Raw genomic sequence first — 24,757 nt, 5'->3', positions numbered from 1 at the left:
TTTTTTAACAAACTACTAATCAATGCAAATTATTTCTTATTTGGCTTATGTATCAAATCTTGCTATTTTTTGATAAATTTCTTATAAGCAATCAACTACAATAAATGCTTATTTGGTTATGTATCAAATCATCCAATTTTTTGATAAATTACTTATAAGTAATCAATGAAAATTATTGCTTATTTGGCTTATGTACCAAATCATGCTATTTTTTCATATATCAGTTACAAGCAATCAATCACAATAAATGCTTATTTGGCTTATATACCAAATCATGCAATTTTTGAGAAATTACTTACAAGCAATCAATCACATTTATTGCTTATTTGGCTTATATACCAAATCATGCAATTTTGGCATAAATTACTTATAAGTAATCAATGAAAATCATTGCTTATTTGGCTTATATACCAAATCATGCATTTTTTTGATAAATATCTTATAAGCTATCAATCACAATAAATGCTTATTTGGCTTATATACCAAATCATGCAATTTCTTGATAAATTACATGCAAGCAATCAATCACATTTATTGCTTATTTGGCTTATATATCAAATCATGCAGTTTTTTAACAAACTACTTATAAGTAATCAATGAAAATTATTTATTATTTGGCTTATATACCAAATCATGCATTTTTTTGATAAATTACTTATAAGCAATCAATCACATTTATTGCTTATTTGGCTTATATACCAAATCATCCAATATATTAATAAATTACTTATAAGCAATCAATCACATTTATTGCTTATTTGGCTTATATACCAAATCATGCTATTTTTTCATAGATCACTTACAAGCAATCTATCACAATAAATGCTTATTTGGCTTATATACCAAATCATGCTATTTTTTTTATAAACTACTTGTAAGTAATTAATGAAAATTATGGCTCATTTGGCTTATATACCAAATCATGCAATTTTTTGATTAATAACTTATAAGCAATCAATCACATTTATTGCTTAATTGGCTTATATCAGCCAAATCTTTTCTTTTTTTCATAAACTGCTTACAGGAAGGAAAGAATTGACACCTTTATTTTATATAAATATGTACTACTTGACGATAATTTAGTATTTTGGAAACATAAAATTACAAATTAAAGATATTAATTTTTGGTGGATTTATGCCTTTTTTTAAAAGGGTAGTGAAAAACTTCTTGTCAGTTTTCATGATTTTCCAGATTTTTTTATCCACTTTTTTTAAAGCAATAAAAAATACATTTATGTTCATCTTATAAAATTATGAATTAAAAATATTAATTTTTGGTGGATTTATGCCATTTTTAAAAAGGGTAGTGAAAAACTTCTTGTCAGTTTTCATGATTTTCCAGTTTTTTTTACCCACTTTTTTTAAAGCAATAAAAAATACATTTATGTTCATCTTATAAAGATATTTTTTGGTTAAGGTACCTTTCAGATACCTGTACTAATGTCTAATTAAAGAAAAATTTTTCACAAATATTTTTTTGGGGGTGTAAATTGACATTTTGTGAGAAAATTTCAACAAAAATATAAAGATTTTTAACCCCAAAAAATCAGTATTCTCCATTTCACCAAAAACGGCCAGTAGGGCGCGGTTTTTGCAATAATAATATTAATATGCAACATGTATTGTGTATAAAACAGTTTTCACTATGTGCGCCCTCCCGGCTGTTTTTGAGTAATTAAGCATTTTATTTTGAATGACTTGAACAATTTTGTTCTTGTTAACTTAAAATTATCCCCATTAGAGGGGGAAGGAGTCATTTTAGAGCCCAAAACCATCTCTGCAATATTTTTGAGGCGGATCTTTCTTTATTTCTGCATTAGTTGCCTCTGGTGAACCGTTTTGCCGTTATTTGCCGCCAATAGCGTGATTTTTAACTAATTTTGCCGTTCCTACGGTTTTAATGGACATTTAAGGAATAAAGAAGTCGTTAGATAAACATGACCTATAAATCTTTTATTTTAGCAATTAAATTTGCTAAATTTCATGTTTTCAAAAAAAATTTTATTTCTAACTGATTTTGTTCCAGCAGAAATTCAATTTGGGGGATTTTTTATAATACTTGCAAAACCTAATATATGCGTGAGAGAGAGAGAGCAATATACGTTTTCTGAGAGAAAATAATATATGTAATTATGTGTATATTCTTATACAAACTTTAAATGAACATAATTACACTTAGAAATAAGGTATTAGTACAAAATCAATAGTGTTTTGAAAATTATGTTATTGTTGTTTATATCTGTAGAAATGCCGGGACTCAAACTGGGTGCACCTGGCGCTATATTCTTGTTCACAAACATTGTTTGCATTGAAGAAATATTTACATAGACGTTGATTTTGTTAAAATATTCCTATCCTAACTTAAGTTATGAATGTTTATAGATTTTCTAAAAATAGGGTAGCTTTGCTCCCCCAAAACAGCCAGACATACTTACCAAATGCAAATTAGAAGTTAACAGGAGCAAAATTTAAGTTATTTCCGAGTTAAAGCAAAAGAAATTACATCATTACTTCAAAAACAAGCCTATTTATTGAAGTTTACTTTTGTCTACTCTTAATGACCAAGTATTTGTCATTTGATCCCACTGTGAACTTTCATTGATTGCTTGTAAGTAATTTATCAAAAATAGCATGATTTGGTATATAAGCCAAATAAGCAAAATCTATCATTGATTCCTTATATTTTATCTGTTGCATATTCAAAGGTTTAATGTGATAATAAATGAAGGATGTCTAAATCCCCAATCACTTAATTTAAGGAATAGGAATAAAATGTAGACACAATCATACCACAATAAAAATTAAATTGAGAGTAATCAATTTGCCAGGTATTTTTACAATATTTCATTAATACAACTTTGAATATTGGAATTTAGCTGAAGATTAAGGTTGTTTAGGGACATTATGATGTCTAAAATCTACTTATTATGGGATTGATTATCTAGACATAGTCAATCTTTTTTTGTATCAAGTTTGTATTATTCAATTATCGCACTGATTACAACAGATTTCTGCAAATATAAATGTGCAATTATAAGATTAAAGGCATGGGCTAAATCTTAATTATAGCAAACCTGGATATTAAACAATGCCTTACATAATTATTCAGGATGGCTGAGAGCTGGTGGTTCCAATTAACAGGATATTTGTTGGTTTCAAAGCAATACTTATGTATTAAACTAATCCTCCCCCCTTAATTCTCTTCCTCTCTCTTTCTCTCTCTCTCTCTTTCAAAACACTTCTTCCTAAAGGCAAAAGTGTTATCACCAAAATATTTATATTTTTTTGTATTAGAGATAATTATGGTAAAATTCTATGTTTTCTGTGCCTAAAAAGAATGCCTTATCCAAATGATTTGTTTTTAGAAATTGTACATTTAGGCGGGTTGATTTTCCCTGTTTTTCTTTTTCACAATTTTTTGTTGGCCAAGCTTTAAATATGTATTTCAAAAGTTCTTTCTCTTGAAAAATCAGTTTTACTCAAACAGCATTTTTCACGCAGCTACTCTAAAATTTGGTGTTTTAGTATGAAAGCTTAAAATCATAACTTTATTGTTTATTTTAAACCACAATAATGGCAAACCTATCAAAATGCTCGTAAATTTAATCACAAATGTGAATATCTAAAAAAATACTAAAAAAGAAAAATCTAAAATGATACAATGCAACATTTTTTTCTCCAACTATATAAATTTTTAGTTTTCCTTTTAAAACTTAAACTTTACTATCTATCTATTGAAGTAACTGCAATTGTGGCTCAACACATAGCACTTCTGCTTTCCACTGGGGAGGTGATAGGTTTGAATCTCAGGCCAACATAACTATAGACATTTAAAATGGTTCCTACAGCTGCTCTGTCAGGTGCAGAACATAAATAGTAAGAGCAGGGAGAATGCCTTGGCTCATAAACAGGTGCAACAAACTACCATGCACAGTTAGGAATTCTCAGACAACGGCGTGCAATTAAAGTGTTGGTTGTCTGATGGATGTTACTTAACCTAATATTCTTTAGTGTTAGAGTATCGCATCCCATAACATGTGGATGATGCTCTATTTTCTCTAAATGATCCCTCAAATTGAAGGGGAATCCCGCCCCTATGTGGTAATGGTAATGGTAATCTATATATTGAAAGTAACAATTCATATATTTGTTTCTTCTTTTTAAAAGTAACAGGATGTCTATATAAGAGTGTCAGTTTGTCTGTTAATACAAAGAAACCTCTCTAACCGCTGAAGCAATATGGTTTACCCCTTCCCCATTAAAGGTTCTAGAGAGTAGCCGCTAGTATAAAACAAAAAACAGGGAGGGAAAGGAACCATGGGCTTTTTAAAACTCTACTCCCCAAAGTTTCATAATAATGTTTCCTTGTTTGTTGGCATGCCAACTTTTGGGACATTTATTGTATCTTTATTGGTTGGTTCATAAAGTTGAGTGTTCAATCATTTCAACCACTTATTTCATTCTACAGATGGGTTAATTTTGTGTATCATCATTGGGGATATACAGCAACAATTTATCGGCCCTTGTCTTATCCCTTTAGATCCCTGAACAAAATAGCATTATATGAAATGATCCAAGGGGATAAGACAATGACCAATAAATATATGTACATAACCAATGATGGCACACAAAATTACCACTTCTGTAGATTAAAATTAGTGGTTGAAACATTTGAACACTCAACCAATCTTAATATTTTAAAAGTCCCCAAAGTTGTTAAACCAATGAATGAGAAAATGTTATTATAAAACTTTGGGGCCAGTGTAATTAACAGCCCAATGTCCCCTCCCTGACAAAATTAAATGAGCTGGATTTTTGAATTATTTTATTGGTGAGCCAGATCGGGGTGCGCCAAAGGTGATCGGAGGTTAGCCACTGCTAAAAAACAAGGATCTTTAAAAGATTTTTGGCTTGATGTTGCCAGATCGCTGGCGACACTCAATAAAATATTGATCTTTAAATACTTTTTTTTGACTCACCCCCAAAAAACCAAAATCTCCAAATGATCAATAAACTAAACTCTGGGTACCATTAAAAAACTTTGGGTACCAGACTAAAATTTTGGGTACCAGTATAAAACTTTGGGTACCAGTATAAAACTTTGGGTACCAGTATAAAACTTTGAGTACCAGTATAAAACTTTGGGTACCAGTATAAAACTTTGGGTACCAGTATAAAACTTTGGGTAACAGTATAAAATTTTGGTACCAGTATAAAACTTTGGGTACCAGTCTAAAACTTTAGGTACAAGAATAAAGTTTGAGTACCAGTATAAAACTTTGGGTACCAGTATAAAAATTTGGATATCAGAATAAAATTTTGGGTACCAGTATAAAACTAATTGAAATAATATCAATTTATCAAATACGGCTCACCCTGATCCGGCTCAGTGGCTATACCAAACGAGTGTAACCGGTGCACCAGAGGTGATCCACTTGCTGAGCCAGATTGCTAACACCATTTTGATTTAAAGATCAATATTGGGTGCACCAATCTGGATCACCTCTAGTGCACCCTGATCCGGCTCACCACTAAATGATTTAAAGATCCTGCTCTGTACTTTCCTGAAAGATTCTTGGTTGAGTCATCTGCTGTCAGGGTATCATTGTTTTAGTCCATGAGGCCAGCCTTGCTAATGTGGTTACATCCTGATGTCGCACTGAGTTGAGTACTCAAAGTAGGGAATGAGTACCTAAAGTTTTATAACCAGAGAGAGGGGACAATGGGCTAATTATCACACTGGTCTCCAAAGTTTTATAATAACGTTACCTCATTCATGGTTTAACAACTTTGGGGACTTTTGACTACCCTATTTTTATTTTAGATTGAAGAAAATTGAGAAAAAATTTGGGGTTGGTGATTTCTCTTGGAAGAGTGGTGGTACCCTCCCCCAAAATAGTTATAAACCTTACTTGGAAAAAAAGCTACCCTGTAAAGAAGAATCATATTAGTTCAGAAATTAATCAGACCCTTAGGTACAAACAGACAGACAAACATCCTGTTACTTTATCTTAAGGATTTTAGTTTCTAAAAGATGAAATAATTTTGGAGGGTGGGATATTTGTTCCTTGGGTTGTGAAGGTAACATCTTTTAGAATAGTTATAACATTTCCTAAACCTTTGATAATATTCATTGTAAAGGATAACCACATTGGTTCAAATGCTCTGACACACGGTCACAGAATGACACACAGACCTCCTGATAATTTTGTTTGTTTGGCTTATATACCAAATAATATTGTTTATTGATAAATTACTAATAATCTTCATTTCAAATTAATGTTTGTTTGACTTATTTACCAAATCATATTTTTTTATAGGAATATCATATATAGGCAGTCTATATAAATTAATGCTTGTTTGGCTTATAAACCAAATGATACTTGTTCTTCAATTCTTCTAAAATGAGCAACTTTTACTATAAATGTCTAAGGATAGGTCAGACAATATTGTTGTAGAATGCTGACACAAGTAAGCATTTTATATTTATATGGCTGATCAGTAATTTACCTAGAAAATGGCACAATTAGGTGAACAATTTAATTTTTCATGTGTAAATCGGGGGGAGAGATTACTAGGGAAAGATTTTAAATAGATCAATTAGAAGCACAAAAATAATTTGGTTGCCTTTTACTTTAAATTATATTATTTTTTCATAAGACTAAAAAATCGTTCCTCCCACTACCGCCGTAATGGTGCGTCCTAGGTGGATGCTACTAATAACAACTTTTGTTGGGCCTTAAAAGTTCAGGAAAAAAGTATTTTTATGTCATGTTCGAAAAATGACGCTCAAGACCACTTTTAGAAGTTAAAAATGTTCAAATGTCTTTTTCGCCATAGAAAAACGCCGCTTCCGCCTTGATGGCGCGTCCTAGGCGGATGCCATAAAAGCCAATTATGGTCCGGTCTGGCAAGTTTTACAAAGTTATATTTATTTAAGAATGCCGTAAAATGACTACTATTATGAGTTTTGCCTCCACAAAAAATTTGTGTAATATGTATCATATATGGTATGTTTGATGGTATAAAGGGTGTGCAGCAAATAGCTTTGAGGGCGGGACAGTACATTACGGTCAGCACAACACGGCACGGTACGGCCAGCGCAGCGCTGTTGAATGGTTTAGTTTCGTTTTATCTTTGCAAGGAGAAAGAACGTCGATTTCTTGCGTGAATATAAATACAAGTACAGTTTAAATATAATGTGAGATATAAAGTTATAATCAATATATATATATATTGTAAACGGTGCTTTTCATTAAAGATAAATGTATATGAAATACATGTATATTATTTATCTTTTTTTAGAGGCAAAGTTTATAAATGCGCATTTATTTCAAACAAAAGTAAATTCATAGTGAGATTCAAAATAGAAGCCAGAAATTTCGCCCCTCTCTGTTCCTTGTCTTTCATCATGATGCATAGCTGGACTTAATTTTGGTAAAGGTAATTCTTATATTATCTATCATATGTATTTAACAGCTTTTTTTATATATATACTGTTTATCTAAAGGAAAAATTTCTGTAATGCGATTCTATACATAATTTAGTAATACTGAAAACCAGTTCTAATCCAGCGGACATTAATCGGTTTCCAAGCGTCTCTATAATCTAGTCCTTAAAATGTTATTATGTCTTTAAACAGTATCATGCTTATTTAGTTCTGACACTCTACAATTGTTCAGTACAGAGCTTTGATTTTTATGAATGTTTTCATCCTTGTTTTTCTGATATTTATCAGGGATCTAAAGGGATAAGACAATGACCGACAAATTGATGTACATCTCCATTGATAATACACAAAATTACAACTTACAAGTAGATTACAACTAGAGGTTAAAACGTTTGGACACTTAACTTAATCATGCAACCAACTAATCAAAATTCATTAAAGTCCCCAAAGTTGTTAAGCCAACGAATAAGATAACTTTATTATAAAACTTTCGGGACTAGTGAAATAAACAGCCCATTGACCCCTCCCTCCTTGGATATTTCTACTCTCATTTTCTTTCTGTCCAATTATATTATTGACAGATTTAAGTTCATAACATTTTCGTCAATTGTTCCATCCCTGTTTGTTTATATATACCAAGGGAGGGAGGGAAATTGCAATGTGTATAAATAAGGTAGGGGTTTAGTATGACTAGTAAAATACTGTTCAGTATGGCTTCAAAACCAATTGATATTCGCTGGATTAAAACCAGTTCTAAGTCAGACTGAAAAATCATTTAATATATCGTATAATATAAGTTTTTCTATGCATTATTTTTATAATATTTTTACTCTTACAATTGTACATTTTTAATTCCACGGGAAGCTGTTTAGTGTTTATAATACGATGCTATAAATAACTATTTCAGTGTGGCTACGAATCTAATTTTTCCCTCTTGATTTAATAGGTTTAAGTCATACCTACTGAAAAAAAATGTATTATATTGTAAACAATTATCATAAACATAAACTTACTTGCGCGATAACTGTTTACAATATGCGCAATTACAATTATAAAACAGGACCCCTTTTGTAGATTAAAATAATTGGTGGAAAAGTTTGGACACTGCCTTTTTGTAGACACACCAAACCCAGGGATATAGGGATCATTGAGCAGTAAATTACATTTTTATCCAAGGAGGAAGATAAATTTAGTATAAAAACTTTGGGTACTTTTATTTAATTTTGATTGGTTGGTTCCAGACAAGTATTGTCCAATCAATAATTTTAATCTACAATAGGGGTAATTTTATTTTCAGTATGACTTTGAAACCGATTAATATTCGCGGGATTAGAACCGGTTCAAAGCCATACTGGAAAAATGTGTAATGTATTCTAGACAATTTTATATGAATATTAAAATGAAAAAAAAACATAATATCAATGCCAAAATAGTAAGCCCAGGACTTCGGCCCCTCAGGGTTAACAAAACTGTAATTAATCTTTTAATTTTTAAATTTACTATCCGCGGAATGCTGTCTATAATACGATGTAATAGATAACTATTATCATCATTGGGGATGTATTTCAATTAAACATTCATTGTTTTATCCCAATTAAAATTGGCGCTTTCACTCAGGGTACCTTGTTGAGCACTAAAGCCCTGAAACCTTTGAAATTTAAAGGACAACTCTAACATGCCTAAATTAACAAAAAGGTATTGACAGACATACAGACATAAACAGATGGACAGACAGACAAACTGACGGACAGACAGACGGATATATACTTTTAAGAATATTTTGAGTGTTAATTTAAATTATGCATTAAATTAAATTAAATTAGGCACGTCATTATTTTTCTATCAATTTCAAAATTTGTATGGTGATTCTTGTGGTAGATAGGTAGACTTTAGAAATCGTAGGAACTCTATAATTGTTACCTGAATGTCCGTATGTCCATTCTAAACAGCAAATTTTTGTGTTATATAATTATTTGATTGATCTGATTTTTGGAATACTGATTCCTAGGACAACAAAGTACAATTTTGTAAGCGTAGCATCTATAAAAATGTAAGTATGTCCTTAAACATTATTCTGTATTTAAGCAGTTCTTCAACAAATTTACTAAAAATTTTGTTTCTACTTTTAAACATTTATATTCTGATTATTTAGTTCTCACACTCTAAAAGTGTTAATGTTCATTTGTCACACCTTTTCAGAGCTTCGCTTTTATGGATGTTGTCATCCTTGTTTTCCTATTTTGACCCCACCCTTTTTAATTTTTTTTATGAGCAAATCATTTTGTTATTTTAATTTACTTGTTTTAAATTAGTAAATGGGTTAATGTTTGGCTTTATTTCTTAAAACGTTTTTATGATGCATTTGTTTGAGCAAACAAGGAGGGAGGTGCCATTGGACCGTAAATTACACTTGTACCCAAAGTTTTATAACCTGTTCAACTTGGTGAATTGATATAGGGTAGGGCTTTACATTATATGATTCAATATTAATATTTATTTAGTTGGAAAGCTGTTGATAATACGATGCAATAAATAACTATTCTAGTATGGCATAGTATACTTTTAATTTCTGCAGGTTCTGAGCCATACTTATAAAATAATGTGTAGTGTCGTTTTATAGACAACTTTCAATAGATATCTATAATACAAAGTAGAACGATGTCTGTCTGTTTGTCTGTGTGTCTGTTTCTTTGTTTGTATCGAAGGGTCTCGCTAATCGCTGAACCAATCGGGTTCTCCTTTACAGGGTAGCTTCAAATAGGTCCCGGGAAGGTTTATAAATAAAGAAATATTTTTTTAGATTTATTTTTTAAAACCTAAATTACGAAATATTGGTTTGATCAAACCTCTTGGGGCGAAGCCGCTAGTTTAATTTTAAAGTAAAAACATTTTACTTGTTTTGATAGCCTAGGCCTTCGGACCTTAAAGCCAACTATACTGGAATTAATCTCATAATAATTTTTTTATTTTACTATCCTTAAAAAGTTGGTATTAACACGATCTGTTTTATTTTAAATGGATTAAAAGCATCATTTAGATATATACCCAGGGAAGGAGGGAACATTGGACTGTAAATTATATAAAAGGAGTGAGAAGACCATGCATGTTTTATAAAAAAAAACTTTGGATAATTTTTGACACTTTGAATTTTGATTTTTTGGTTTCAAACTGGTTGTGCCCAAACTTCAATCAATTCAATTAAAAATTTAAATCCACAATAGGGGTAACTTTATGTATCACCATTATCTAATCCCTTAGTTGTGCCTGATTATAGGTAAAAGCATTCCCCATACTCAAACTTTTTTTGTCGCGCCACTGACCTAACCCAACTTAGCCTAGCTAACGTAACCTATCAAAATCTAATATAACAAGGATGACAATATTCATAAAAGCAAAGCACTAAAATGGTAGGACAAACGGACATTAACACTTGTATAGGGTCAAAACTGGATAATTAGAAAATATATGTATAAACTTGTTGAAAAACTGCTTGATACAGGATAATGTATATGGACATACTTACGTTTTTAGGACTTCATTATAGAGTTACTTCGCTTATGATATTGTACTTTATTTTACTACTAGCGGCTACGCCCCCTAGAAGCCTCTAGGGGCACTTAAGGTAGGAGGAGGAAAAGTCGACCTCATCCCATTATAAATCTGAGTTTCAAAAAAGTAAAAAAAAATTTGGGGGGGGGGCTGAAGACACCCTCCCCAAAAATAATTTAAAACCTTCCCAGGACCTATAAGAAGCTTCACTGTAAAGGAGAACAATATCGGTTCAGCGGTTAGCAAGATCCTTCGGGACAGACAAAAATCGCTTATTACTTTATACAATAAGATTGTCCCAAGAATCAATATACAAAAATCAGATCAATCGGATAATTAGATCACATAAAAATTTGTTGTTAAAAAAGTAAAAAACTCAACATGTTTAAAATGTACGTACGGACGTTCTGGTAATGATTATAGAGTTGCTGCGTTTCTAAGTCGTACCTGACAATTACAGGAATCCCCATGCATAGTTTGAAATCGATAGGACAATTCTAACATGCCCAAATTAACAAAAAAGCTATCCGTTCCGTATGTATGGACGGACGGACGGACGGACTGACTGACTGACCCTAAATATAGAGAGCTTCGCTTTTAAAAATACGACGAAACACCACTTGCCACAAATGGGACCATACCCAAATTTTATTATCGCAGAAATTTAAAGGGATAAGACAATGAGAGATTGATTGATGTACATCCTCAATGATGGTAAACAAAATTACCCCTTCTATAGATTATAATTAGGGGTGCACGTTTGGACACTATCCATACAACGTAGAACGATGTCTGTTTGTTTGTAACGAAGGATCTCGCTAACCGCTGAACCTATCGGGTTCTTCTTAACAGGGTAGCTTCTCATAGGTCCCGACTCCCGGGAAGGTTTATAACTATTTTCTTGAGGGGTGGGACACCTATAGGCTAAACCAACCAATCAAATTTTAATAAAAGTCCTCAAAAAATATGAACGTTATAATAAAACTTTCGGGACTAGTGTAATAAACAGCCCAATTGGTCAGCTTAATAACTTATATCGAATTTTGATTGCTTGGTTCAAAAATTGCTGAGCCTGTGTCAAAACTTTTTAACCAATGATTTATTTATTTCCTTTCGTAGATGGGAAAATTGTCATCAATTTATCGTCCATTGTCTTATTCCTTAAGATTCCTGGTAAAAAAATCTAGTTTGAAGTAAAAACAAGAAAAAACATACATCAATGCTTAAAAAAAACATTAACGCTTTCACTTGAAGTACCTTGTTGAGCACTGAAACTAGGCAAGGTTAAATTAGGTTGTATAAGGAGGAGGGGAGGGGGGGGGGGGCTGTATTACTTAAAATGTTTTAGATGATGTGTATCTTTGAGCGAAAACAACGAGAAGGTGCCATTGGACTGTAAATTACCCAAAGTTTTATGACAAATTTATCTGAAGTTCTATTTTAAGATCTATTTTATGTTACCTCTCTGTGTCCTGTCCCTCCTTGTAATATAATTGAATAATCAGGAAATAGCAGAGAATAAGGGGGGACAATGGGCTGTTTATTACACTAGTCTGCAAAGTTTTAAGATGACGTTTTCTTATTCGCTGGCTAAACAACTTTGGGGACTTTTATTGGATTTTGAATGGTTAGGTTATTAAGTATAGCAGTTGTTAAACCAACCAATCAAAATTGAAAATTCAGTAAAATTCTCCAAAGTTGTTAAGCCAACGAATAAGAAAACGTTATTATAGAGCTTTAGGAACTAGCAGAGAGAGAGGGGGACAATGGGCTGTTTATTACACTAGTCCCCAAAGTTTTATGATAATGTTTTCTTATTCGATGGCTTTTAACTTTGGGGACTTTTATTGGATTTTGAATGGTTAGGTTATAGCAGTGGTTAAACTAACCAATCAAAATTGAAAATCCCTAAAGTTGTTAAGCCAAATAATTCCCTTTGTCCGTCAGTCTGTCAGTCAGTCCTTAATTCTTTGGGGAAATGGGATTTACTCAGCTCCTATAAAAGATAGAATGCTGAAACGTTTTTGACAACATTATCATCATTAAGGAGAACAAATAAATATCAAACATAAAAGGCAGTCGAACCGTTATTTAGTTGAAAATATCAAAATTAAATTAAACAGTGTCTTAAGTTTTAATCTATAAAGTTTAACCTATAAAAAAGGTCTGTTGTTCATTGTCATAGGTGCTTACATAAATTTATTGTCCATTGTTCTATCCTTTCCGGGTAAAATCGAAAATCCATTAAAGCAAGGGAGGGATGGGACCATTGGTTGTTTAAAACTAAGTCCCTAAAGTTTTAGAAAAACGTTTCCTTATTCGTTGGCCTTACAATTTTGGGGATTGGTTGATAAATTAAGTTAAGTGTCCATACATTTCAACCACCAATTGTAATGGGTGATTTGTATATCATCATTGGGGATGTACATCTATTTATCGGCCTTCGTCTTATCCCATTAGATCTCTGAATTTAAGCATTGCTAAACAAATAATAAACAAACATAATAGAAAATCCTTAGGCTGCTAAAGACATAATTTAGTTCTTAAGGATTTTTAAATTTTATTCTTGTCTATTGTTATATTCCTGTCGACAATCCTCAAATGCCCAACTCAGTCTGTCTGTCTGTATGTCCATCTGTCTATTTTTACTCTGTCTGTCTGTCTGTCTATATATCTGTCTTAAAGTCTCTCTAACTGTCTGTATGTTTGCATGTCCTTTTGTATGCCCTTTTGTCTGTCTGTATGCGTGTTCATCTCTCTGTCCTTTTGTCTGTCCATTTGACTGTCCATTTGTCTGTCCATTTGTCTGTCCATTTATCTGTCCATTTGTCTGTCCATTTGTATGTCTATATGTCTGGCCATCTTTCTGTCTGTTGGTCTATTTATCTGTCTGTCTGTCCATCAATCTGTTTTTTGGTCTGTCTGTCTGTCAAAATTAATTATTTTATATATTTATTTGTTTCCATGTCTATCTGCATGTCCGTCTGTCAGTCTGTATGTCTGTATATTTGTTACTCTGTCTGTCTGTCTATTTATTTGTCTTGAAGTCTTTGTCCATTTGACTGTCCATTTGACTGTCCATTTGACTGTCCATTTGACTGTCCATTTGACTGTCCATTTGACTGTCCATTTGTCTGTTCACCTGTCTGTCAATCTGTCTGTCAATCTGTCTGTCTGACCATCAATCTATTTGTCTGCCTGTCTCTTTGTCTATCTATTTGTCTTTCTGTCTGTTTGTCTATTTATCTGCCTGTCCAATAATCTGTTTCTCCGTCTGTCAAGATTAATTATTTCTTATATCCATTTGTTTCTATGTCTATCTGTATGTCTGACTGCCTGTCTGTATGTCCATCTGTCTGTCTATTTGTCTGTCCATTTGTCTGTCCATTTGTCTGTCCATTTGTCTGTCCATTTGTCTGTCCATTTGTCTGTCCATTTGTCTGTCCAATTGTATGTCCACCTATCTGTCTGTCTATTTGTCTGTTTGTCCATCTACCTATTTGTCCATCTGTCTGTCCATCTATCTTTTTGTCTCTTTTTCTGTCCATCTGTCTGTCCATTTATCTCACTGTCTGTCTGTTAAGATCAATTATTTCATAAGTAGCACAAAAAAAACAATCTATACCTTCAAATACAAAGATATTTTTACGAATAAGTAGCACAAAATAACATTCTAAACTTTCTTACTCAATAATAATTTTTCATAAGTAATGCAGCAATGCCAAGCTATAAATTCTTAAACAAGATTATTAACCCTAATAAATTGGGGAAGTTTGGGGGGGGGGGGGAGCAGTTTTACTATCTGTTTGGAAGTGTGTCTAAATGTATGTCTATATGTCCATCTGTATTTTCACATATATCTGTTGACTGTCTGTCCATCTGTCTGTTTATCTTTCTGTGTATAGTAAATAAATAGTTTTTATGCATTTTTGAAAAAATGGCATCTTTTTTTCAATTCCACCTATTCAAAATATTTTTTCAATGCTTTCTTGTCAGTTTCTATGGTTTGGGACATATTAAATTTTTTTGTTAGTTTGTTAGGGTGGGTTCATTTAGGCAATTTATCTGACACCAAAGTGGGAACTTGCACTTGATTTATATAAGTACAATATACCTCTGGATGATTTTAATTCATCTTAAGTCTAAAAACCGTTGGCTACCACACAAACAATTGTATAGCTATTTGTGAATGAGAGTAAAAAAATTCATCAAATAAGAACTATGGCTTCATTGTGCTTCCTGAAAAAGCCTTAAGGAGTAGAATTGGAAACTTCTGCCCATTTCAAAATATTTTGTTCCTAGAAAGAGAAAATCCTAAAAAAACCTCTAAAAATTGGACAACTATCAATAAACCCTTTTAGTCATTTCTAAGGCTAGGAACAAGATTTTTCAAAATGGGCAAAAGTACAATGCATTTTCAGGGAGAACCATGAAGCCATAGTCCTGATGCATAAAATTTTTGACTCCCATTCACAAATAGCTATATAATTGTATACATGGTTGCCAATGATGTTTAGACTGAAGATAAATTTAAAATCATCCAGAGGTGTATTAAACTTAAACATAAATCAAGTACAAGTTCCCACTTAGATCTCAGATAAAAGTGTCCAAAATTGAGTGTTGAAAAAACATGTGAGTTTATACAATTTTTTGAAATTTCCAATTTGATTATGGACTATTTTTTATTGCATTTTTTTAGTTGACTTGGTTAATGCATATAACTTAAATTTTGGAAGCTTAAATGGACATCATCTTTTATCAGTTCATTCAACCAGTAGTATGGGAGGGGAGGGGGTTAAAGGGATGGAAGGAAGATATTGTTTTTTTAGCCTGCTTTGAGTATTTCTTTTTTAGAGCATACTAAAATCTGGTAACACATCAATATAATATTATACAGATTTTTTTGTGATATTTCCAGGTATCTAAAGGGATAAGACTATGACTGATATATTGATGTGTATCTCCAATTAAGGAGTAAAATGTTTCCACTTCCAACTTAATAACCAACGAATCAAATTTCAAAGTCCCAAAAGTTAACAGCCAATAATATGAAAATGTTATTATAAAATTTTTAAATCTAGTTTATAGCCTATTGTCCCATTCCTTCCTGTGTAATTCAGTGTAAAAGCCCATTGTCCCCTTTCTTCCTGTGTAAGTCAATAATATGAAAATGTTATTATAAAATTTTGAGATCTAGTGTAAGCCCATTGTCCCCTTCCTTCCTGTATAATCTATTATCAATAGTTTTTATGCCTTGTATTCCAAAGGCCTTAGTTTGGAAGATTTATGGTTTTTTAGATTGTGCAAACAATGTGCACATTTTTAAAATTCAAATTCTGCAGCTTGTATTAATAATAGTAAAGAAATGTCATGTTTTTGGATATGTAAAAACTATTCCTGTGCTAAGTTTAGTATAGAAGCTATGGGTAGAATGTTCCAACTTAAAACTCATTAACCTTTTCTCACATTTTCAATGTAGCTCCTAAACTTCAAATAGCTGAAAAAACAGTATGTATAACTTTTTTAATATTATTAAAAGCCATACCATTTGAATTTTACAAATGTGTGTATTTTTTGCATAACCTTTAAATTTACAAATCTTCGAAAATAAGACCTTTAGAAAAACTGGTTTTTAAGGCACAATAATAATCAAAATGATTAAATTAAAATACTTGCTTTTGAAATTTATTCAGGTTTATTAACAAACAGGCATTAGTATTGTTTGTTTCGGTATTTCATACATTTTATTAGTATTTATTGTTATTAAATGTTGATAATAATTTATGAATATTTAATTGTAAATTGTTAGAAAATATTTTTATGTAATCCTATTTAGTACATTTGAATATATTTTGTTTTTCTGTAATTATTTTTCATTAGATTACTGCAGTGAAGAACAGAACTTACACCTTAAAAAATAACAGAGGGCATTTAGAATCACTTTAAAGATGGATTGTTATTTTAATTCAGTCTGTTGTTAGAGTGGTTTTGCTGGAACTCCTGTAGACTTCATTTAATCAGAGACATCAAATTAATTTGTATCAACTTGAATTGTTTTAATTACAGTCATTTCTAATATATATATAAATATATAAAATATATTTTTTTTTTTATGTTTGAACAAGTTTATGGTAGGTTTTAGTAGCTCAAAGAAAGGTAAGTAATCTACATGAGATAGCTAATGTACAAGCACATATTTCACAACAAAAAGGTTGAATTAAAGAAAGCTTAAAATAAATAAAATTGCTTGAATCTAAAAGGGATGATTTAGAGTAAGCAACCAACCTTAAAAACAGCTTGTTTATGAAAGGATTTTATAGCAAAAATGGAAGATATAAGTAGGATATTAATCACAAAAATGGCTTGTTTAAGTAAGAATTTTGTAGCAAAAATGGAAGATACAAGTAGGATATTAATCACAAAAATGGCTTATTTAAGTAAGGTTTTTGCAACATAAATGGATGATTTAAGTAAGCAATTAACCCCAAAAATGGCTTATTTAAGTAAGGTTTTTGCAACAAAAATGGATGATTTAAGTAAGCAATCAACCCCAAAAATGGCTTAATTAAGTAAGGGTTTTGAAACAAAAATGGATGGTTGAAGTAAGTACTCAACCCCAAAAATGGCTTATTTAAGTAAGGATTTTGTAGCAAAAATGGATGATTTAAGTAAGCAATCAACCCCAAAAATGGCTTATTTAAGTAAGGATTTTGCAACAAAAATGGATGATTTAAGTAAGTAATCAACCCCAAAAATGGCTTATTTAAGTAAGGGTTTTGCAACAAAAATGGATGATTTAAGTAAGCAATCAACCCCAAAAATGGCTTAATTAAGTAAGGATTTTGCAACAAAAATGGATGATTTAAGTAAGTACTCAACCCCAAAAATGGCTTATTTAAGTAAGGATTTTGTAGCAAAAATGGATGATTTAAGTAAGCAATCAACCCCAAAAATGGCTTATTTAAGAAAGGATTTTGCAACAAAAATGGATGATTTAAGTAAGTAATCAACCCCAAAAATGGCTTATTTAAGTAAGGGTTTTGCAACAAAAATGGATGATTTAAGTAAGTAATCAACCCCAAAAATGGCTTATTTAAGTAAGGATTTTGTAGCAAAAATGGATGATTTAAGTAAGCATTCAACCCCAAAAATGGCTTATTTAAGTAAGGATTTTGCAACAAAAATGGATGATTTAAGTAAGTAATCAACCTGAAAAATGGCTTATTTAAGTAAGGAGTTTGCAGCAAAAATGGAGGATTTAAGTAAGCAATCAACCCCAAAAATGGCTTGTTTAAGTAAGGATTTTGTAGCAAAAATGGAAGATATAAGTAGGACATTAATCACAAAAATGGCTTGTTTAAGTAAGGATTTTGTAGCAATAATGGAAGATATAAGTAGGACATTAATCACAAAAATGGCTTGTTTAAGTAAGGATTTTGTAGCAAATATAGCCTAAATGGCTGAGAAGGGATTAAATTTTGAGGAAAAATAATCCGGATTAAAATCTTAATCTGTAAGACATTTACGTCAAAAGCGTCCGATTTGGCTGATTCTTATCAGCCACCCTTATTTTTGGGGATTTTTAGGGGTTTATAGGGCAATAATAGTTCTTCAAGTAAGCAATTAACCTACGAAAATGGCTCGTTAGTCCGACATGTCCGATTTAAGTAAGCCACTTTTGTTGTAAAGTGCGGACTTTCCCGATGTGAGCACGTCCTACTTAAATCTGACAAAAATGCTTTTATAAGCACAAAAAAAGGTAAATTGCTGAGACAGAGATTACTAGGGATCTTTATGTAAAAACAACAGGATGTGTAAGATTGTAACTGGAATATTTCATATTTACAGTAAAACTTCTTATAGGTGCAGGGATGGCTTATAACTATTTTGTCAATTCTAATGCAATACATGAGTTATCAGCACTTTGAAAACCGGTTTATAAGAATGTGAAATACAATTTTTACCTTCTCATTCAATTCTTTTTCTTTATATTCATTTATTTCATTGGCATCTTTGAGAGTATCTCGTACTGTTTGCAGTTTATCTAAGGTTTCCTTAATTAATAAATAGTTATTTAAAGCTTTGTTCGTATTTAGACAGCTTTTCGTGGACATTAAAATGAAAAATTATAAAACCAGATTTGCTAGTCCCGAGGGGTTAAAGGCCCGGGACAACAAAACTGATTTTTATTTTAATATTCGTGGAAAAGTGTCTGTAATACGATTCTATACATGTTCAGGATAGCTGAGAACCGGTTATCATCCAGCGGATACTAATTGGTTTTAAAGTCATTCTGGAAGAATTTCATCCAGGGATCTTAATGGATAAGACAATGGAGATAATATGATTTACATCCACAATGATGATAAACAAAATTTTCCCTTGAATAACCAACCAATCCTGATGTTATAAAATATCCAATTTTCAAGGCCAACGAATGAGAGAAGGTGTTTTTTTATAAAACAGTATATTTTACAGTCCAATGTCCTCTCCAAATTTGAAATAATAAGTTTAAGCATGACCGACTAAACAGACGGACAAAAAATGTACAGAAAAAGTGCGCATAAATAATAGAAATCTTGACTAAACATTGCAGCTGTCTTAAATGTATTATCTCAATTAGAACATCCGGACAAAGACCTTTAATGTAAGTACTAGACTAACCTGAAGTTGGAACGTAGTATCCTCTACTTTATTCTGAGTTCTTTCTATCTCGCCTCGTAAATCTAAACAAGAAAAAATCTAAGTAAATCTGACAAAAGTTCCCTTTTCTATTTTCCCCTCAGTTTTTTTCCAATTTAAAAAAATATCAGAATCATTTTTTATATTGAACAGTGGATTGCTAAATTTGAATAGTTATTTATCGCATCGTATTATATAATATAGCGGATATAAATAGTCGTGAAAAATTGTCTGCAATACGATGTTAAATATGTTTTTTCAGTATGGCTTAGAACCGGTTCTAATCCAGCGGATATTAATCGATTTCAAAGCCAAACCGGAAAAGGGTTTTGACATCCAGCTAATTTTTAATGTTATAAAATATGATGAAGTGAAACTTGAAGCTGGCTAAAATGACGATCCCCCACTCTCAAAATATTTTCCACATATCGTAATATCCACTATATCCTACATCCATTACCTTTAAGATCTCTCTCCGCCTGTTGCAGAGCAATACTTTTCTCTGTATTCAAAGCTTTGGCTTCGTTCAGCTGACACTTTAAGCTGCCAACCTCCTTCTCTCGCTCCTGTAAATAAACAGCTTAGAAAGCAGTTGTATTAATGTTAAAAGCAGCTAAAAAAGGCTTTCACTTAGTATAACCGACTTATTAGGCTCGTTCATGCAAAAAACAGCTGTATTAGCAGTTAGAAAAATATCAAAAGCAGCTTAAAAATTTTCAAAGCTTTGGCTTCGACAGCTGACATTTTTGCTGCCAATCTCCTAAAAATAAGCAGCTTTGTTACAGGGATCTAAAGGTATTAGACAATTGCCGATGAGTTGATGTACATCCCCAATGATGATACAAAAAGTAACCCCTTCTGTAGATTACAATTAGTAGTTGAAACATTCAACTTACTGAACCAACAAATCAAAATTCAAAAAATGTCCTCAAAGTTATTAAGCAAACGAATAAGAACACGTTATTCTGAAACTTTGGGGAGTAATTGAACTGAAAAATAGCCTAAAACCAAAAAAAGACATGTATTAAGACTCCATGGAAAGTACAACTAAATAAGACCAACAATTTTTGAGATCTTTAGCTTCAGACAAAAAAAAACCTTGCTACTTTATATGAAAAGGATTAGGCATAGGTTTTATGAAATCTATTCATTTTTTTATAATTTAATTTTGATGAAAGCCACAAAAATAAAACATTTAGATGCATTTTCTGTATCAAATGTAAAAAGTACGTAAATGTTTATTTAATTTTTTGCTCAAAACAAGGTTGACAACGTTCAAAAAAGGCGAAGCCTATTATTGAAATAGTTATTTAGCCATTTAAAACACAAGCTCTTAAAATAAAATTAAAAGACACACTAGAACTTTATGTCATCATGTCAAAATAATAGAAAAACAATGATTTTCCTTAGAGTGCCTATGGAGCACTAAATCTGCTACAATATTTTAAATAAATTGAAGATATAGGGTAGGATATATTGTACATTGTGCCTTACCCCTACCGAGAGCCCTAACTCTGTGGAGGCTTTCTAGTTCCCAATACAACCTAACCTAACCTGACATAAAGTAATAAACAAAACAAAAACGAAAAACTACCATCACATTATTTAAAATTTATTTCAAAATAAAACTTAGCTTTTCAAGAAATTTTAAACTATGCAGGCAAATATTTTTAAAAGTTTAAGTCCTAGAACTAATGACTTACAAATCTGCTTCGCTTCTAAAAAATGTAAAGATTGCTTAGCAATGTAAAATTGATAAACAGAATTTGATTATTTTCATAAATAAACTATCAAATGAAAGATATAAATAAGGTTGTAGCGATAATTTATATTAAAATTTGATTATTTTCATAAATAAACTATCAAATGAAAGATATAAATAGGGTTGTAGCGATAATTTATATTAAAATTTGATTATTTTCATAAATAAACTATCAAATGAAAGATATGAATAGAGTGGTGGCAATATTTTATATTAAAATTTGATTATTTTCATAAATAAACTATCAAATGAAAGATATAAATAGGGTTGTGGTGATATCTTATATTAAAATTTGATTATTTGCATAAATAAACTATCAAATGAAAGATATAAATAGAGTTGTGGCAATATTTTATACTAAAATTTGATTATTTTCATAGATAAAATATCAAATGAAAGATATAAATAGAGTGGTGGCAATATTTTATATTAAAATTTGATTATTTGCATAAATAAAATATCAAATGAAAGATATAAATAGGGTTGTGGTGATATCTTATATTAAAATTTGATTATTTGCATAAATAAACTATCAAATGAAAGATATAAATAGAGTTGTGGCAATATTTTATACTAAAATTTGATTATTTTCATAGATAAAATATCAAATGAAAGATATAAATAGAGTGGTGGCAATATTTTATATTAAACTTTGATTATTTGCATAAATAAACTATCAAATGAAAGATATAAATAGGGTTGTAGTGATATTTTATATTAAAATTTGATTATTTTCATAAATAAACTATCAAATGAATGATATAAATAGGGATGTGGTGATATTTTATATTAAAATTTGATTATTTTCATAAATAAACTATCAAATGAAAGATATAAATAGGGATGTGGTGATATTTTATATTAAAATTTGATTATTTTCATAAATAAACTATCAAATGAAAGATATAAATAGGGATGTGGTGATATTTATATTAAAATTTGATTATTTTCATAATAAGCTATCAAATGAAAGATATAAATAGGGTTGAAGTGATATCTTATATTAAAATTTGATTATTTGCAATAATAAACTATCAAATGAAAGATATAAATAGGGTTGTGGTGATATCTTATATTAAAATTTGATTATTTGCAATAATAAACTATCAAATGAAAGATATAAATAGGGTTGTGGTGATATCTTATATTAAAATTTGATTATTTGCATAAATAAACTATTAAATAAAAGATATAAATAGGGATGTAGCAATATTTTATATTAAAATTTGATTATTTTCATAATTAAACTATCAAATGAAAGATATAAATAGGGTTGCAGCGATATTTCATTTATGGATCTTCATGGATAATTCAATGAATTATAAATTAATGTACATACCAAATGATCATCTACAAAATTACCCCTCTGTAGATTAAGATTTTTGGATAAAAGTATGGACACTGCAATTTTAAATCTAATAATTTAAAACAAAGCTATTAGAAAACTTTTAGGAAGCTTATTAGGGTACTAGCATAATTTTCAGTCTAATTTCTCCTTCCCCCTGTTTAATTTCTAATTTTCAAAATTTGGAATATAATTCCTAATTAAACAGTTTAATTGTACAATTCCTTAGTATGCAACTTACTAACAGCTAGCAGGCAGCTAGCAATCGCGTCACAATGTACACCATGAAAAAAAACGGACTAAAGCATCATAATATTAAGTAGCTACATAGACATGTCATAGGAATCTTCACTGAAAATTTCAGCTGTCTATCATAAATAGCATCTGAAAAAATCACATTTCCTCAATATAACGTTACTGTCGGACGAAAAGACAAAGTTAATTATTTAGTAGCTTCGCTACTAAAATGAATACCTGTAACAAGCTTAGTTTCTCACTCAGATCTGTTGACGTCACTTTTAGTCTGTACATTTCATTTATAGATAGATAGATGATTTATAGTATTTTTCGGCTTGTCAAGCAAGGTTTTCTTTAGTTTTTTTCTCTTTACATACGATCGGCAATTTTTTTTTTAATTTTCCTAGGCGAGGCCGGGTTGAACCTAGTAAAAGTGTCTGACTCTGATTATGACGTAAAAAAATTAGCCAATGAGAGGCCAGTATACACTGCAATTGATCAATGTCAAAATTTATCAAACTTGGAGACGAAATAGGAGTGTTTGTTAAGGAGGCAGAAAAGAGTTTTTTGGGAAAAAATAATTTAACAGGGGTAGTATTTCTGCCAGTGAGTTTGTCCTTTAAAAACTCCCAAACATATAGTTAGGTAGATATTATTATAGTATAGTACATAGTAGATCTATAAATTTCCTGTTTTTAAGCTGATTCAGATCTTCTTCCTTCTTTTTCAGCTGATCAGCCTTTTCTGACACATCATCTAATGAGACTGTCAGCTCGCCCTTCAATTTTCTGAAAATAATTCTTATTAGTTGATAAATAAATCAGTAATTTTTCAGTTAATAAGCATTTCTGACACTTCTGATTGGCTTTGTATGATAATTAATCTAGACTGTCATTTCGCCTTTTAGTTTTCTGAAAATATTCTTATGATTTAGTTTAGTAAGATTTCTTTATTACTAGGTAAAATGTCTCTAAAATTGATGCTTGAATGTTATTTACAAGCTTCAAATATATCTTTGGGTACTTTTAGACCTAAGTATTTTTGTCAATCATTTCCTTTTAAATTATATTATTTACCTTATATTTTTTAAATGAAATTATAATTTTTCTTCTTCCAGCTTTCTGAACAATCACCCTCTCGGCCTTTTCCTTTTCTCCGCTCTTTTCCCTTATCCCACCTTCCCTTTTCTCACCTGATATCCTCCTCTCTTTGGTTAATCTCCTTCTGTTTGTCCTCGCCCAATTGTATGGCGGTCAGGAGCTCCTTTTGTAGGGCGGTCAACTGTTCTTCCTTCTGGCGCAACACCTCCGCCTTCGCCTCGCTCTCTCGCTTCGCCTCCTCTCTAGAAAGAAATAATGATAGGAAAATTGCAGGGATCTAAATGGATAAACTTGGCCGATAAATTGATGCACTTTCCCAATAATGATACAATCAGAGGTTGAAACATTTGAACACTCATCTTAATGAACCAACCCATCAAAATTAGATAAAAGTCCCCAAAGTTTTAAGACAACGAATAAGAAAATGTTATTATAAAACTTTGAGGAATAGAATAATAAACAGCCCAATGTCCCCTTCCTCCCTTGGAAAAACTACAATGGACTGTAAATTATATTTGTAACAAAAGTTTTGAAATCACGTTCTCTGATTCGTTAATTAACTTTGGTTACTTTTAATCAATCTCGATTGTCTTATCCCTTAGATCCCTGCGTATATCCTATAATTTAAAGTA

The 24,757-nt window shown here is 31.0% G+C and overlaps 1 protein-coding gene across 1 annotated transcript in view; it reads right to left on the bottom strand.

Moving 5' to 3' along the window:
- Positions 1-24,757, bottom strand: part of LOC145318145 (uncharacterized) — a 44,999-nt gene that overhangs the window by 17,209 nt on the left and 3,033 nt on the right. Inside the window, exons 3-8 of the mRNA XM_080159492.1 lie at positions 24,218-24,367; positions 23,719-23,813; positions 23,263-23,315; positions 20,142-20,247; positions 19,664-19,725; positions 18,964-19,053 (exon numbers count right to left, since the gene is read on the bottom strand). Of these exons, the coding sequence (XP_080015618.1) occupies positions 18,964-19,053; positions 19,664-19,725; positions 20,142-20,247; positions 23,263-23,315; positions 23,719-23,813; positions 24,218-24,367 (556 nt within the window). The remainder of the gene's footprint in view (positions 1-18,963; positions 19,054-19,663; positions 19,726-20,141; positions 20,248-23,262; positions 23,316-23,718; positions 23,814-24,217; positions 24,368-24,757) is intronic.

Source organism: Acartia tonsa, chromosome 4, assembly GCF_053477335.1.
Source record: "Acartia tonsa isolate MP-2025a chromosome 4, ASM5347733v1, whole genome shotgun sequence".
Lineage (NCBI taxonomy): Eukaryota > Metazoa > Arthropoda > Copepoda > Calanoida > Acartiidae > Acartia > Acartia tonsa.
This window is presented reverse-complemented; position numbering and strand designations above follow the sequence as displayed.